The sequence below is a fragment of the Protopterus annectens genome, chromosome 11.part0 (genome assembly GCF_019279795.1).
Source record: "Protopterus annectens isolate FY-2018-M chromosome 11.part0, PAN1.0, whole genome shotgun sequence".
NCBI classification, from domain to species: domain Eukaryota; kingdom Metazoa; phylum Chordata; order Ceratodontiformes; family Protopteridae; genus Protopterus; species Protopterus annectens.
The window spans coordinates 1,517,406,677-1,517,425,853 of record NC_056745.1 but is presented as its reverse complement, the minus strand read 5'-3'; the positions used below and the strand labels follow the sequence as shown (position 1 = coordinate 1,517,425,853).

At 37.3% G+C, this 19,177-nt stretch overlaps 1 protein-coding gene across 1 annotated transcript in view; it reads left to right on the top strand.

Moving 5' to 3' along the window:
- The first annotated feature begins 14,294 nt into the window (after positions 1-14,294).
- GPR37 (G protein-coupled receptor 37) overlaps positions 14,295-19,177 on the top strand; it is a 74,004-nt gene continuing 69,121 nt past the window's right edge. Inside the window, exon 1 of the mRNA XM_044087342.1 lies at positions 14,295-14,564. Within this exon, the coding sequence (XP_043943277.1) occupies positions 14,295-14,564 (270 nt within the window). The remainder of the gene's footprint in view (positions 14,565-19,177) is intronic.

Here is a 19,177-nt window from a genome sequence, read left to right as displayed (position 1 = left end):
CAGATCTTAATTTATACAGTTACTTTTTTAAGTATGTCCAATCCATTATCAGAGTGTCTGATCAATTATTGTATGGTGTCAATCAACAATAAGACTCTTCTCTAAGGGTTGTTGATAAATGGCTTTGGATAAATTCTTAGTTCTTTAATTTTAATTTCCAATAATGCTGTGGTCTTCAGTAGGCTGTAGAAGTCTTCCAAAGTTGGTATTGTGTTGGTATTCCATCTTCTTGTTATACATTTCCTTGAAATTGCAAGTATAGTCCATACTAAATACATGTTTGACCTATTCAAATGACGACCTTTGTTCACATTTAATAATACAAGAGCTTTAGTTAAATAAAATGATTCATTAAATAAATCTTGTAGAAAGTTATTAATACCATTCCAAAATGGTTTAATTTTAACACAATCAAAGAAAATGTGGTTCCAGTCTGCATTGTGTACTTGCTCACAGCTCCAGCATATTCCTTTTATGGAAGAACTAATTTTACTGATTCTGCCTGGGGTTAAGAATGCTCTATGCAAGCATTTCAAATTAAAAGCTTTCCATTATTGTGTAAAGGATGTATATTTTATTGATAATAATATATTTGTTTTAATATCTTCAGTTAACTGTATTGAATGTCCTTTTGTTATATATTTCCAATATGAGGTTTTGGGTGTTGTTTTACAGTTTATCAATATTTTGTAAAATTTTGAAATACTGCTTCCCATGTCAAAGTCATTATATATGATTTCATATATGTATTTCATAAATTTTGGTATTTCTTTAAATGAAGAATTGTTAATTATTCTACTTAAATCTTGCGAATATGACATAATACTCTGTAAAGTTAGTCAGTCCTGTTGTGGAATTTTGTATCTTGTTTTGATTGCTTGCATATCTAAAACTTTTAGTTGTTTGATACATTAGAGCTTACTGTGTTTTGAAGGTCCATTGGAGTGAGAGTTCTAATCCAGACCTGTGTAAATATATTTCATGTGTACCAACATAAATTTTGTAGTGTTGTTTATTTAATAGATCTCTTTTCTTCATTTCACCTAATTTTTCTTTTTTTTCCCTTTTTTTGTTTGTGGCCCACAGCTTAGCACAAACAAGGAAAATGGAGGTACACAATGAATGCTGTGTTTATGTTGTTTGCATGATGCTTAGCGGTATGTAAACCTGGACTAGTGGCCCACATAGGAAGCAGACAGAACACCTGCAGACAGGGCATAGACAGCGTAAAGGTCAAAAAGGGTACATTGTTGAACTTTTTGCTTTCCATTGTGCAACATTGCTAAATGATGTTGGCAGTTAGCAAGCTTCCCCAACACCTGCAGCCATCAGACACCTGCAGACAGGACACAGACAGCCAACAGTTTAAAATGGATACATTGTATTAATTCTGTTTGGCACCATGCAAACACGGTAAGGGGTGTTGCACAGCAGCTAACACTCAGAACTTAAGAATGAAAAGGGAATTATGCAACTGATATATAACCATTTCTTTGGCAGCAGGTGTAAGCATAGGGCTGTAGTATAGATGGTTCTGGGTGCTGATACAGGAATGCAATATATTGTTACTATTGTGACAGTCCAGTTTATAGTAGTGAACAGGAAAATATGCAAGTGTTATTTCAATATTCCTGTGGCAATAGGTGTAAGTGGAATGCTGCCATCCACATGGTCCTGGGTTCTAATACAGGAAAGTACAGACATTTTTACTGTTGTTCCATTTCACATTCTATTAAATATCACTTGTAACACTTTATACATAATTATAAATAGTGGAGCTGATATGAATTACATGTAGACACCCTTACTGTGTTTTGAAGGCTCAGATGTATGCCGGAGGGTATACTATCTACTATGTTTCTGTAAGTGTAATTCTGTAATCTTGACTTGAATGGCCTTCATACTTAAATAAGCCACATACACAAATGAATGTGTATACAAGGACATTGTCAGGCCACACACATGAATGGTTAACACCTTAATATGTCATCTGTATTTCTCAATGATTCATGACTATGTCTGAGAAGCAATTATTCAGTGGCAAAGATGATAAATCACCACTGTGGAAGAAAATGTTTTGCCCCTTAATCATAGGTTTAGATCCCACACTGTAAAAATCAATTTTAGCAGTATATAAAACCAAACATGTGTCAGGTCAGGACATTCATGCCCACACTCAGCAAAGTTAAATCACCCAATAGTTACAGCAACAGACACCCCTCAAACTGATGACAAGTGTCAGATCAACATTCCAGTTTCAAATATTGCTTTCCTCCCTGCTTAGCACTTTTACTGTCTATGTAACATTGTGCAAATGTGGTTGGCATCGTTTCTTGGGTTTGCACACTACCAGTAAATGCAATAAAAGTAATTGGTTGGAAATCATTATTTGCTATTGCTCTATTTTTGGGATTAGACATAGCTCATGTTAGAGGGGAAGATGCTCAATGTAGGGTGCAGAGATGGGGTGTTCAGGAGTCCTGAATATTTACTGGTCTCCTGGTAAAGTGCCACAGCCAAAGGCTTCTGCAGGGTGACTATTCTGGCTCCCAGTACAAGTCTGAGACTTGGACTAGTCTGGCTAAGGCTGTATCCAGTACAACTGGCATCCCACACTGGAGAACAGTGTAGGCACCACTTCAGTTTCAAACTAGTGGCATCTCACAGTTGTGTAAGTATGCTAATAAAGACAATTTATAAACATAGAAAGCTAAATCTAGGTAAGACTGGTATGTATAATGCGCGTCTGTTCTTTTCTTGTCTTTTCACAGCCAATCCTAAAATTGAGTTGAACAGGCAGGCGCATGCTGATCATCTGGAGAGACTTAGGGAAGTATGTGGTATGTATACAGCACAACAGAAGCATTATGTAGCTTGAAAAGTTAAAAATAGATGTTTTTGTTTCCTGTAATGTAGTACAAAATAAGCATGCATATCCTAACCATAAAAGCAAGTATGCATGCATACGTCTGTGGCACAAACCAACTTTTGGAGTCAAGTATAGGACTGTAGTCAGAGGTTGTGTGTTCAAATACCACAAGTAACAACTATACAATTCTGCAATTCTTTAATAATATTATATAAATTAAAATCTAAACAAGTGGCATAAATGTCCTGCTGTTAAATGTAATCTGTATAATTGGACCAAGCACATTTATTTATTTACTTATTTATTTATTTACATTTGTTGACCGGGAGTGTCCGACTGGACATAGGTCCATTTTCAGCAGAGGCCCGGGGAGAAATGCTCCACAGTTAAAATAAACAGACAGTAGTTACATTGGATTACATAGTGATTAACAATTTAACATAGCAATTACTTACAACATATTTACAGATGAAGAACATAGTACATCAATAGACAACTAGAATCTTTATCTGTGAAGTACATAACAGACATTAACACATGTTACAATAAGAAGTTCCTGCTGTATAACAAGTACTAGGCTAGTAATGCCACATGTGAAATATATACACATTACAAGGATTACTTTGAGCAATCCAGAATTATAGTTTGTAGTTGTAGGACATGTACTTAAATTTAATACTTCAGATAAAATAGTTGTATAATTGTGATAATGAAGTGTATGTCAGATATGATGGGACTAATTTTATCTGTCTATTTTCCTCTCACCCCAAACCTCATCTTTTTTTTATTTTCTGTTATGTGTCATCAAAATGTATCCATGTTATCCATGTGTAACAAATCATTAAGTGCTTTACAGCATAGCAAGGTAGTCCACCTTCAGCGGGTCAGCCTGCCCCCACTCCACTGGCTCCAGCATTGATGCCCAACACATCTGGGATCCAACTTGGCAATACTCCTTCTGCTGCCCCTGTACTGCCTGCACCCTCAGGTAGCACTACCCCAGCAGTTGGTGCTGTGCTACCCTCTGGCAGTACTAGCAGAGGTGGGGATTTCATCACCTGCCAGGAGATGCCAGGGTTGGTGCATAGGGTCATGTACTGCACCATTGGTGTACACCTACATTGGATGGAAAGGATGTTCTCCCTCATGGTCTGTAGGAGAATACATCAAGCACTTCAGAAGCAAATGGAGTAAGGGGCCAGTGATGACAGTCCTTCTGGTGAGGACTAGATTCTCACTGTCTCAATGTTTGATGTTAATCAGCTTGTGTTGTCCCCTCCCTCACCCCAGTCATGCTGTTCCCCAACCTTTTGTGTGGTCATCATCCCTGTGTCTTGTCTTGTCTTGTTTGCCCTGTTTGTTTCCATTTACTTCCTCACCTACCCAACTTATCTGACCCAGAAATACCAACGTCCCTTATCCAGCATTTCTATCTTACTGAAGTAAAAAACAAAAATAGGGACCTGTCCCACATAAAATATATATTGTTCCATACGTAGCTCTCCATTTTGCACACATGTCTTTTTGACACACTTGGTTTGGTCCAGTTGGCTATACAACATGATTGCATTGTTGTCACCCCTCTGTGACAGTCCAAATTCAGCTAATAGTCTCTAAATATTATCATTTTACACTATTGAAGAAGTGGATAGCTATGGTTCTTCCCTACCTCCCTCCTGCACATTCCTATATTGCTTTCCCTTTGTTATTCCCCCTACTTTCTCTCATTTCACCACTTTCCTATACACCCCATTTTAACACCTATAATCTGGTCAAAAAATAGAATCCCAGACAACACACATGAGTACCAAAAAAAGAAAAAAAAACAATGGAGCCCCTCCCTATTTGGTCTCTATGTTTGCACTGAGTTTGGCATCATGCACCAATGCCAAGAGACAGTGAATGTCTCTTTCTTGGTGTAGTTAGCTCCACACAATACTGCCTAAACACTCTGTGTTGTATCAACATACAGTAACACACGGTGAAAATAATATAAAGTATAAGTTCATTGCATTGTCACTACTTATTTAAAAGTATTACATACACCTGGATTTGAACCCTATATCATCTGAGCTGAAAAAGAAATGTGTCAGTGCATTTACACCTGCTGCCACAGAGTCATCTAAGCAGCAGGTGTGTTTCATACCCTGAATACTCTTAGAATTTTAGCAATGAGGCATACATTTTGCAGTTCTTAACTATACTCAAACAGGGAAAGCAGTAGAAATGTGTATCTTGCATGCACAAACACTTTGCCAACCATTGAGCAAACCAGCTGCTCAGCAGTTGTAAAGTGGACATGTGTTATTTTTGTTTACTGTCCATTTAATGTTCATGACATGAAACTACATGAGGAATCAGAAAACAATGAAGGCCCTATCGAAGAAAATGTCACATATTTACAGTGCAGCCATTTGTTACCTCCCCCTTGCACTGTAACCCTGGTCTGTACTTGTTCACAAATATATCAACTACACTACATAAATTAATGACAAATTTGTGTTATATAACATGCACATCTTAAGAATGGCAATACACATTCAGATTTTTCAATACTTGTAGCAATGTTGATATCTGCTTGCATATGGTTTGCAAAGCTGCCTTTTAAAGTATAGCTGCACATTGAAACCAAACTACCAAATACTACACATTGCATGCTCATCAATCTGGTAACATACAGAACTTGAAATATCTTGAGAGTTGAACGTGTCTACAAATCCATTTCTTGCAGGCCTTCTAACATCTTCTTTCTAACATCCAGTGCAGATGTTATCCACTATAAGTTATCATGCAGCCACATAAAAGTCAGATTTGTGCTGTGGTGCTTGTGTAAATAATGGGCTCTTTAGTCTATGTACTTAGATAGGTAGAGGTTCTATTCTCACTGCAGTTAACTGCAAGGCATGTGTGTGTGTCTATCTAGTCAGAGGAGCCTAAGTATGTATCATACAGTTACCACTCCAATCCCATGGGTTGCCATTATTTTGACACTTGCACATGCCTACACATCAATTTCATGCATGCCTCCCAACATCTTCCCTCCAACATTCATTGTTGGTGTCATCCACTATAGGTTGTCCTACAGCCTTGTAAAAGTCAGACTTGTGCTGTGGCACTTGTGTAAAGTACTGAGTTCTCTAGTCTGTTTACTTTGATAGATTGGGGGTTCTGATATCACTGCAGTCAAAAGGGGTGTGTGTATGTGTTTGTGCACTTGCTTGACATTACAGAGAGCATTTTACACCAGTATGTGTGACACTGGTATTACCATTTTCTCCTCACCAGACACTGGTGATGTCATCACCTAAAAACTGTTGTCTGACACTCTCCAAATCAGACTTGAGCTATGGTACTTGCCTTAAATACAGAGGTAGGGGTTCTGTTCTCACTGCAGTCAACTGGTGTGTGTGTGTGTGTGTGTGTGTGTGTGTGTGTTTTATGTAGTTGCTTGACATTACAGAGGGAATTTTACACCAACATTTTGGGACACTGGTATCACCATTTTCCTCTCACCAGACTCTGCTGATGTCATCAGCTATAGCTGATTTGTGGATGTGCAGTATTCCCATCATGCAGGGTCAGAGACTGGCCTGTAGGCCAGGTACAAGTCACCTCATCCTATACAATGCAGATTACAGTGACAGGGCTTTCAGTCTATCTACATACATCAAGACATGATTTGTAAGCTCTGTATTTTCTTGGTAAGAAACTCTTGTGGTCTCCCTAGCTTCTGTAGGTGTTTGGTGAGGTACATGAAAAAGGTAGCATTATACTCTATTAGTGTTTTGCCGAGGTTTGAGTACAGTGCTATTATATCATCCTCAGATCTGGAAACCATGACCTGACTTATGAGGTGCACAACATACATTTCCATACCACTGTGGACATTTAGTGGTCGATGTTCAGTTTTCTATCTATGTGTGTTCCCAGGTCTTCCACCACTGGGTTTCGGCATAGTGGGAGTGTTGTCAATGTCGTAATTAGTGTGGAATTCCAATTAGCAGAAGGCCAAAATAAAGACACATTTTTGCATTTATTTGTAGACAGTGTGGCTTTATCACCAATCATTTTCCTGTGTTAGCCCCTCCTGTAGTATGTTATCATCATTAGTGGACTCTGTGTTAGCCCTTCCTGTAGTATGTTATCATCATTGGTGGACTCAGTGTTAACCCCTCCTGTAGTATGTTATCATCATTGGTGGACTCTGTGTTAGCCCCTCCTGTAGTATGTTATCATAATTGGTGGACTCTTGTGTTAGTCCCTCCTGTAGTATGTTATCATCATTGGTGGACTCTGTGTTAGCCCCTCCTGTAGTATGTTATCATCATTGGTGGACTCAGTGTTAGCTCCTCCTGTAGTATATCATCATTGGTGGACTATGTGTTAGCCCTTCCTGTAGTATGTTATCATCAGTGGTGGACTCTGTGTTATCCCCTCCTGTAGTATATCATCATTGGTGGAATCTGTGTTAGCCCCTCCTGTAGTATGTTATCATCATTGGTGGACTCTGTGTTAGCCCCTCCTATAGTATGTTATCATCATTGGTGGACTCTGTGTTAGCCCCTCCTATAGTATGTTATCATCAGTGGTGGACTCTGTGTTAGCTCCTCCTGTAGTATATCATCATTGGTGGACTCAATGATTGCACACAACATGCAAGAATTAGCAAACACGGTAAGCCAAAGGCCAAATATTTTAGCCTGGACTGTCAAGAAATAGATTCCAAACAGTAAAGGGTCAAGCACAGATCCTTGGGGCATGCCAGTGGTGACAGTTCTACTGGTAGAGGTTGAGTCACCAACTTTCACAGTTTGTGTTCTGTTGGTGAGCCAGTTGGTTAACCATCTAGTGACATAAAGGTTAATCCCCATCTGGGATAGTTTCTAAATGATACCTGAGTGAGGGATTGTGTCCATTCTCTAGGCCAGATCAAGATAGGCAGTGTGCACTGTCTTGCCTTCATCCAGGCCTATCACACAGAATCAATGGATTTTGACAACATCACAGATCACCAATAGTGTGACTCAGAGCATAAACTTACCTGACATGGTTGGGTACAAACTTCAACACACCCTTCATACAGACTATGTTGCTATAGAAGGGTATTTTGGAACATGCAAGTTGGGGGAGGCAGCACCTGACGCTTGCATGTATAGACACATGCTGACTCTCCTCAACTGTGAGGTAGACCATCATGTCATCATGGACCTTTCTAAATGAACACTAATAATATCCAGGCTGTGTGCAACATACATGTGTGAGTTGTTAATGCTGCATCCATGTCTGTTACATCTGTTAGATGTCCTCAAGGAGGTCATCAAGGGCATGCGTGATGACAATTATCATTCTATGGAATATGACCAGACCAAGGCATTTGATTCAAATCCTCACTGAGGTATTCACTCTACACTGTGAAATGAGGCCATAAGCACCTATATCACCAAGCAGGTAGACCACTGGATCACATACGCGGCATCTAAATATGTTGAAATGTGTGAATTGAACTATATCTCTGGTCCAGTGATCAGGTCCAAACATCAGGGCTGTCTGCTAGGCCATTTTCTGTCCATTACTTAAGTCACAGATTTCAAGAATGACATACATATCCTGTGTCCAAATAGCTGTCTGGGAGAGTACAGAATGTGGGCAATCATTGAATCCAGCTGTGATATTAGTATAATACAGACAGTATCAACACACACTACAGATTGCTGCCACAGCCGTTACAACACATGAGATGAAACAGAAACATGGGGGCATTTGCTACAGTATGAAAACAAATGCACAACCCAAGGATAATGTAGACATCACACCATATAAACAGACCAATTGGTATGTGACCTGTGTCCCGGGATAGATGGTATATGGAATGTCCACCAGCATATATCCACAATGGTGACTACTCCCTTGTATGTAACACAACTACTGAGTATGTGCAGGACATCCACATCAAATGCCATAATACCTCCATAACTCATAGCCTTCATCTCACCAATAACTGAGTACAATGCACCCTTCTTCATGTACCTCCTTACGCATCTTCTAGTGATGTGTAACTGAAGTGTACCACCTTTGAGACCTTTTTTGCCACAGTGAGGTGTCACACATCTTATTGGTTATACCTAGGCATTCTTTTTGTTGTATAACCATTATTGTCTGATGGAGCGGAACGCTCATCAAGGTGTTACACCAGATGCATGTGTGATACCTGTTCCAGTGATGGGCACAGTACATACTTAGCTGTTTGACAACATTGATGGCATGGGTTACATTCCTTATATATATATATATATATATATATATATATATATATATATATATATATATATATATATATGCCATGTGCACCAGTCCACTAGCCTGTAGGGATCATAATGTCACATACAGGTATAGCAGTGTCCATCCTAACACCTCCAGCAGATGTTACAGTGTCAGGACGGTGTGCTTGATTACCTCATAGATTGCTGACATGTCATAATAGTTGTCTAAGTGTGTTCATGCAGAACCATCTATGATCACTCATAATCACATATGTTGTGTCAGAGACATGGGATTAATGGTGGTATTATTCTGATATTGTCCATGATTTTGTGTGCTTCTTTTACTGTTGTCCATGAGCCTGTAACTGTGTCCCACTTGTTGGCAATCTCTGCTGACATTACACTCATATTCAGGCAAATTAGTTTGCACAGTTTCACAACATGCACTCAACCCCGGTTGTATATAACATCCCTGATAGATATCCTCTGCATTGTTCACATCAGGATACTTATTTCACAAACATCTTCTCCGTTGTTATGCCACCTTATCTACCTGCCACATAATACACATTTTCACTGTGCAGTCCGTACATGCTGACATATGATTACTATTCCTGCTACGACTGTCTTCCATTTACATGCCCTCATCTGCTATTCATTACAGTGTTTCACCTCTCCTCTTTCCCTGTGTTTATTCCTACAATTCATCTGTGTGTCCCTATTCAATACACGCGTCTGTCCTGAGTGTTTATTTAAATGGCAGTCCATGCACCCTTACAGATTATTTACACAACATTTGTACGGAATGCCTGGAATGGGATTTCACAATACTCTGCACTATGTACACTGTCCTGTACTGTGTTTGGACCATGTACATTACTATATGATAAACCCTGGAAATCATTGTGGCATTCTGAGCAATCCCGCTAACCTAGTTTGCTCTACTGTAAACAAATTTGTTATTCATGTTGCTTTATACAGTTTCCTGTCTGGCAACCTTTTGCCAGCCATGAAACCATGCTTGTTTACATTTAAATGTGGTGTGCAGCATGAATATGTAATCACCGCTGCTGCTCACCACGGAAACATGCAATGTAAACATGTAAACTCTGTGTAGGCTTCGTGTGAATCTTACACAGAGTTTATTGAATCCCACAGATTCGACATATGGCTGAAAGGTGTGTTAGATCACTGTTACTGTGGTGGAGGAATATGACCATTCTCCAGTACCACATGATTTTGGAGTTAAAATAAAAATTTAGCAAAGGTGAGGGGGAAAGGTGTGTGCAGAGGGGCTTGATCCATGCAGAAAGTGATGTTTTTGCTTTTTTTGTTTTAGCCTTGCATGCATCAAGGTTATTGCTTGGTGCATATGGGTAGTAACATGTCAATATTTTTTGTCGACTGATGTTTTACTGTGTTGCTTTTTCTTAGTTTACCTATTTATGTATATGTATATGTGTACACACACACACACACACACACACACATATATATATATATATATATATATATATATATATATATAGATATATAAAAATGTACATTCACTACATCAGTGAAGTATATAGTTAGACTGTGATGCTTAACTTCTTCATTCAATTCCATTTAACAAATGCATTCTTGCACAGCATAGACAAAAACGAGTAGTTACCTTTAAGTCTAGACATGAGGGGACACAGCATCTTAAGATTGCATTTAACCCCTCTCTTTATACACCTGTGGTGATATATCCATTTATTTTTAAACATTTCTTACTAAGGCTCTAATACCGTGTCCTTATAAGCAAAAGGTTAGGTATCTTTTTGGTGGTAGGTTGCCATTTTAAGAACTGATCATGATGCCAGTATGCATGCTTCTTCTTTTCTGCTATGTTCTGGTGCTGTTCTTTGTATGTTGAGGCTGAGCTAAGTATGTGACCTTTCAGAAGCCTCGATTCTCATTTCATAAAAGGTTTACAGTGCTGCTAAGCCATAGATCGCAGACCTCTGGTGTTGTAGAATTAGCAGCACTGCTATTATGTTGTAAGGAATATAATGCCTTGCCTTGTCTTTTAGAACTAGTTTTTTTTTTCAAAATATCATTACTATGGCTGGAGTCTTCTCTTTTACATTGTGCTTTACTGCACATCTCCAAACCTTCCCTGATCTTAGTTTTTCATCCTAACTTGGGGGCCCATTCTCGAGCTCCATGATCCCCCTTTTATTCTTTTGACTTGTTCATGCCCTTGGGAGGAGAAGATAACATCATCTGCTCAGTAGTGATTTGGTCCACCTGCTTAACTTCACCAGTTGATGGCTTGTTAGCATTGTCATAGCTGTTTAACAGATGATGCATCCTGGGAACCACATATGCCAATCCCAAATAAGTGCTGTACTGTCCCATGGTGCAAGCTAACTAGGGTCACTGGTCCAGGTGATACACCTATACATCTATAAGTGTTACCAAGGCTGCAAGCCAAGCTAATTCCCTATCTACCTTGAGGGTAGGCATGCCAGCCAATCACCCATATCCTTCCCTGCCCAGTCTCTTGATCTCTAAAGTGTCAATGCCACTAATCAAACACAGGGCATCTGTGTCATAGTCATGGCTTTATCCATCTATACCACAGGTCTAGGCTCTTCACTGAAGTTTCTTTTGCTCTGGATTGTGAGGAGAAGTTGGAATTGGACTAATTCTTTTTTTCTTTTTTTTTATCATCCTGTACTGCCATTTTGACACCTATCCCTGTACCTCTTGTCCTTACTGGGTCTGCTGGCACTCCAGTTCACTCCTCTGGTTCAAAATGCGAATTTATGCTGTTGCCAGCGAGTACCCTAAGGGCATTCTACAGGGTTCACTCTCCATATTCCATACTTTTTTATGTATCGTTACCAACTTTCCCCCCTCCATGAAGGTATGCATTCAAAATATACTACTTGGCTTTAAGGGGACATTTTTTCTTTCATTTTTAGTTTTTAAAGAAATTTTTTCATTAATTTAACATATTTGCAATATATATAAAGAAAGAAAAATATTCAGCATCATATATTGTTATACAATGATAGGAATACATTGAATCATCAAGGTGATCTTATACATGTAACACGTTAACAGTCTTGGTATTTCAATAGGCAACATTGCAAGGTTACCACAACCATTAGATGTCTTAATGTAATTTATAGATCTTATTCTGATCAGTTCTTTTTCAGTTTTGCATAGTATTGCTGATAAATTTAAAAATTCTTTGAATGTAGGAACTGAGTTTGGTTTCCATTTTTTGTAATAACTTTTCTAGCAACTATCAAGAGAGCTTAACCCATTTTTGCTTTGACATTTATTAGTATTGCTGATCTAGTTAAAGACAAACATTTATCAGATCATAACCCCTTAAAAATATACTTATCTCTTTCCAATATGCATTTAAGTTTTCATAATCCATAAACATGCGTATCAAATCAGCTTTTACATTTTCACTACATGTCCAGCAAACTAAGTCATTTTAGTAATTTCTTTCATTTTTAGAAGATTTTTCCATTTTATTGTTTGTAATTTGTGAGAGCAGCAAATTGGTCTTACATAACTGCAATAGTGCAGATCCCTTACATGCTCTTCCTCACCACAATTTGATTTGTTTTATTTAACATTTGCTAACCAGTGCAGAACACTGAGTCTGACCACGCATGACCAATTACAGTCTCAGGCCAGGGAAGAAGAAATGAGAGTACAAATGAACTAAAATAAAAGGAAAAAAGTACAAGTGCATTAAAATACACAACAGGAATGATATATTAGACAAGGTGGAACACAACACGACAGATGTTAACATAATCAGCAAGTAATATATGGAGAAGTCGATGCAGTTGTTTACACTGCTAATGTAAGCCTGCTTTTGGGGAGTGCGTAAGACGTTTCCTTGATAACTAAATGAAAGGATGAGTGAAGAAAGGTAATGGAGAGTGATGTGAGCAGAGGGAAGTCAGAAAGAAGTGGTAAAGCTTTTTATTTGTCATAGCAGGTATAGGAGGCAGAGCTCAGATGATTTGATTGGATGAGAGGCACTGGCATTTATCAAGTTTCTGGAGGCAGCTTTTTAACTGAGAATGGAATACAGGATGAGAGGGGTTATTTTTACCTCTGATTCTACCAACGAGATGCAGCTGTGACAGATAATGAGCAGAAGCTGTTGCATGCGTTCTTGTGCAACATAAAGGATTCCAGTGTTTTAGTGTGACTGGCACAAATGGTGCAGTAGGTTAGAGTGACTACTTTATGAATTGCTTCCCCCAATACAAGTTTAGCTCAGTGCACTTAATGTAATCTTTATTTGTATATTATTTGTTTGATTTCCTGACTCATTTTGACTTAAATTGCTATATGGTTTAATTTCTTTGAAACCTGTTGTCAATGATTTTAATTTTTTCCTTGTAATTTTTTTAAATTGCTTGTAGCTGCGTATAGATTCTTTAAATGAGTACAGTGTTATCACTTTGCTGACGCACAGTGTCTTGCCTAGTGTGCTAAACACTGTGCATATACAACGGTAACACCTGATAACATTGGAGACTTGTGTTCCTCATGTCAAAAGTTGGGTGATTTCCTTATTATTATTTGTAGTAAATCTAGACTTACTGATGGCGATTGCACTTGACACACCTTATATAAACTGTTGTGTCACATTTAGTAATAATGACTTGACTAATGAGACGAATAGTGTTAGCAAAGTGCAGATAGAACACATTTAGCTAAAGGTGTGTCTATTGTCAATAAAGATCACTGGAACTCTATTAATATGGTACGACCAATGACAACTTTGGAATTCAGGATACAAGTATTCAGCAATCTGAGAATTCAAAACTTGTAGACAAAAATACAAGAAAGAAAGAAAGGAGAAGTTTACGACAGACCACCAGGAAGAAAAATAAATTCATTGTCTGTAATGCAAAACGAATATTGAAAATGACACTGCTTTGTAATGTGACAGAGATTACAGGGAATGATTTTCTTGTTCTATCAGAAAACTTTCAGGCTAAAAAAAGACATAATTTTTTACAACAAGTAAGGTAGAAGAAAAGGCAGGCAAGGTGTAGGCTAAAAGAAAGAAATCCAAACTCAAGATGAAGGAATAAAGAACATTGGAGCTTGACTGAATCTGTCAACATGGTTCAGACAGTAGGTGTAAAAAGATGGTTAAAAGAGAATTGTACACTTGCAAACGATATAAGACTACTGGTGATGAAGATTGTTCTTTTGTCACAACTGATAGAGCAAACATTACTGAATTAGAAGTGGGCGATTCTTCAGATATGGTCAGAAATGATGTGCTGGTAAATGGAGATTCAGTTATTACAGGAACTGATGCCTATATTTGCGGAGTGGATAATGAACATCAAATACTGCTATCCTTGCAAGAATCAAATATACAGGCCGTGAGTGCAGCCATAGAATGGCTTAATGTAAGAAAGTATTGCAGTTGTTTTTATTCATGTTGGCACAAATGATGTTATCTTCAAGGACGCATTGATAGTTAGAAGGAAATATATAGCCCTCTTAGCATAATTTGTACAGGTGTTAGAACACATTTTCACAAATCACATCTAGAAAGGAGTGTTAGGTAGGGACGGGCAAATAACAACATGAAAAAACGGCCTACTTAAAAAAAAAGTGGAAGTGTTTAGAACATCTAAACCTAATTTGGGGCATGCATGTATTTACTATAGATTGTGTAACTGTGACAGTAAAGACAAACCTTGAAGAGATTCCGATTTTTGGAGTGTATAGACTGCAAAAATCAAATGCTGAATACCTAGAGGAAATCATACATTTCTTGCATGAAACACAATTTACAAATATAATAAATGGGGAGTTAAATTTATCAGAAGCAGACTGAATAATATTGATTTTGCAGCATTGATAAGGAAGTTCTTTACAATCTACAATCAGGAGCAATGCTTGCTGCAGATTGTTATCACACCTACCACTGAACGGAACAAACTTGACATTACTTGTGTTTATAAGAAAATAATCACTACTTCATGTCAAGTTTTATCACCTTGATATGCAGTTATCATGGGCTTTTAAAGATTAAATTATTGCTAGATAATTCTGCCAAACTAATATCTAAACCGATGCACAAAAGATTAATAACAGATTATACGGACGTAAAACAGTCAGTATGTAAAACTAATTGTAGAGATGCAGTCAACCAAAAAATGGAGAAGGAATGTTTCAAGTTGTGAAAGGGGAAATAGTCCGAATGCAAAAACATGTTTTAACATCAGGATCTAGGCACACAAGGTCAGAAGGATATATTTCCATAATACCAAGCTACTTAAATAAGATGAATGAGAGATTATGAAATACAAGAAGTGGAAGTGAGGCTGAATTGTGTCTTTGAAAACTGAAATAAACTGAAAAGGCAAATTAAACATGGTGTAAAACACAATCGCAAAAACTTTTGAAGAAAATGTATATAATGATATTGAGCATAATAGGAAACTGTTTATAGATACATAGGATGTTAGGTGTAAAAACATACAAATCAAAAAACTGTGTGTAGATTCTAAAATGTATTTTCAAACAGAACAGATTATATATTTATTTACAAAATCTTATGGAAAACAGATTGTCTCCACAAAAGGGGTACTAAATTGTGTTAGTAACATCCAAGTAACTTCAGATACTGAAAATAAATTAAATTATATTGAATAAGAACTATGCAAACGTAACCTCAAAAAGTTATATTAGCATGCAAATGGTGAAAACAAATCTATAGGTACCTGTAACATGACAGTCTATAATAATATTATAAAAGTTATAAATGAAAAAGTATGTTGTGATGTAAATTTTTTGTAGACATATCTTCAGACTTTGATAAGGTCACACACAAAACACTAATCAGTAAATTAGAATCCATGGCAGGGCTAGCCACCCGGTGGTATAAACCTTGGCTCAAGATAATTGTTACTGTTGAAAGTGATACCCCAACCCCATGGGCAAAAATTGGAAAAAGGGGTTGAGGATGGATAGATGGACATATTGCTGCAATCTTGCTAAGATGGATAGCTTCACGGCTTAAAAATAGGACATGGCAAGTATACAATAATCAGTCATGTGAAATTCGAGGTTAGAGTCAGGTTGTCCCACAGTTTTTCTGATCATATTAACCAGTTGATTAATGATAATTATAAGACTATATGCTGTATAAAAAGATTTATAAAGTCTAAGAAATCAGAAATAAAGAAATTGTTTTGTTGTTGTTGCTTGATCTTTGTTTGTTCTGTACATTGAGAAATGCAAAATAAAAGATTTCTGGGAAAAAAAGAAATAATGAAATTGTTATAGGTTCCTAGGTGAATACTAGGCCAACTGCCATGAAGGGCCTTTTTAAACAGAGACAATGACTCAGCATCAGAATCAAACCCTGTATGTCGTGTGTATGAGGTAAAGATCTTAAACATTCTGCCAAATCTACCATCTGTTTGTAAGTTATATCAGATCCAAACCAGAGTATGGAATAATAATATAGAAACCTTGTAAGAAAACTAGCATGAGTAAATTGGAGAGTACAGTGGAAATATACCAAGGGCATCCATAACATTTAAGTTATTTTGAAAAATTAAAGTATCTGAACTTGTGTATCACATATTTATTTAAAAGGAGACCTTCTGCAGGTATGTAGGACAGCTAGAGATTACTTCTGGGAATGTTTGTGGTTATCAAAGAGTAGTACAGAAGCATCAACAATCTGACTACAAAACTACATAGGAATGGAAGATGTACTAAATGGTTTTCTGAGAGAGTAGCTAATACATGCAATAGAATACTAAATTATATTAAAACACAAGTATAGTCTAGATATTTTTAAAAAACGATGTGGGCATTTATTATGGGATTGATTGTTTTGGTATATTACCAAGTTAATAAGACCTGAGAAGCAGTACATTTACACGTCTTTTTCTTGCTTCCTACTTCCATATCTCAATTTGAGTTTTAGCCCTGTGCCCAACTGTCTTTCTCCCTCCCATGCTGCTTTGGACTATATTAATTTATAATCACAACCCACCCTAACAGCCCCTATCTATTCCACACTGTATCTTATACTCTCCCAAATAAACCCTCATTTCTTCTTATTTTGACTGCATCATTATAATCTAACCTTTCATACCTCTCTATCCCTTACATTCCAGAGAAGATACCAGGACAATCTAACTCTCTTCTTTTATAGAAAATACTTCTCTTCTTACCTAACCTCTATCAGCTTTCAGAATCCTCCATCACTGAATCTCCTGCTGCCTGCAACTTCTTGTTTGCTTCTTGATTGGTACTTTCCCACTACGTGACATCTATAAATTCAGATTCCTGTAATTAATTATGCTACTGTTCAGCTTATCCTCTATTCTTTTCCTCCTACTCTGCTGCCTCTTATCCTACCACGACTCAATAATATCTCATAACATCTCTCCAACTCTGTCCTAGCCACCTACTCATATTTCCTCTTTACACTCTCCACACATTGCACCAAACCTATTTTATATTGCCCCTCGACTTTATTCCAAATATAGACAGATTAACTGCACTTCAGCTCAAACCAAAACAAAATTAATTGCAAGAATCCTCTCCAAAAAAACAAGCATGCATAATTCCATAATGTACTAAAATCCTTCTAGGAGGAGATATACATCCTTATCCTGGCCTCACTTGTCACAATGGGCACAAAGATCATTTTCTCCCACACACTTTTCTAACCCAACAACAGCCAATTCTCAACCCTGGTGATCTAATTTTTGCTGCAATAAATGTTAGAAGCATAACAAATAAAACTGCTGAACTACATGCCTGGATTATCCAACATAACCTTGATGTTCTCGCTTTAACTGAAACTTGGCTTAAACCAAGCATAAACACTCTGATGTTATACCTATTATTTCATCTGTAATGAATGTATAAAGAGGAAAGGTGGTGCTATTGCTTTAATATTTCCCCACACCTACCACATTTCCCCTTAGAGCAAACTAATACAAAAATTCAGCTCAGAAGAGCTTCTCATTGTTTTCCTCAAAATAAATGATTATAAGCAAATATGTATTACTGTCCTTTACATCCCCCCGGTGACAATATAGCTATAGTGGAAGATATCCTACATGGGGTATCCATAACATTTCGACAAAAAAAATACTACTAAGTGATGTGAATGGCAATTGGTTGGACTTAAATTCTAACTTCCCTACACAAACAATTTCTATGATCCTATAAAAGACTCCCACTTCATGTCAAACAGAGTACCTCATTTGCCCTCTTCAAATGCAGTCATCCCAGGGGTTCCACCTGTGTCCCTCTTGGACAGGGGCACTAGTTGCTGCTCGTGGAAATAAGGGTAGAACTTGGCTAGGCTTGTAAGGGCTCTAAGGCCATTAGCCTAGTAACTTCCTATGATCCTATTATTAATTAATATCCCCACACATTATACAAAGACATCAGATTTCCCATTAGACTGGGTGGTAATATCAGATTCTAGATCATCTTCCAATCTATATGACCAGACAACTCACCCATCCAGTTAAACAGCATATTTAAAAAATAACACACAACCTTTCCAAGTTTAACTCAGAAATGTTCATTACCACACTATCATCTATTAACTGGAACTTCCTAAAAATCCTCCCCTTAGATGATGCTGTAAATGAATTTAGTACAACTTTTCTAAAAAGCCTTGCATCTCCTAGAAGGAAGAGACTAAAAACAAATAATACAATTTTGCCAAACAAAAAGAGTAGATTGTTAATGCAGGACAGAGAAAAAGTGTGTAATGGAAAAAATGTAAAATACCTCAATATCTTGAGAACTTCAGAATGCTTTGGAATCATACTAAAAAGCAAATAAATAAAGAGAAAAAATATACTATAATAACTTTCGGAATAATACTAAACACAACCATAAAAAAAATTCAGACATCCATTAAAGAAATCTTGCATCTCGGCCAAAAATACAACCCAAACCCCTATCCCGATAACTCACCACTCAAAACTGCAATACAGTTCAACTTTTATTTTATAGATAGTATAGCATC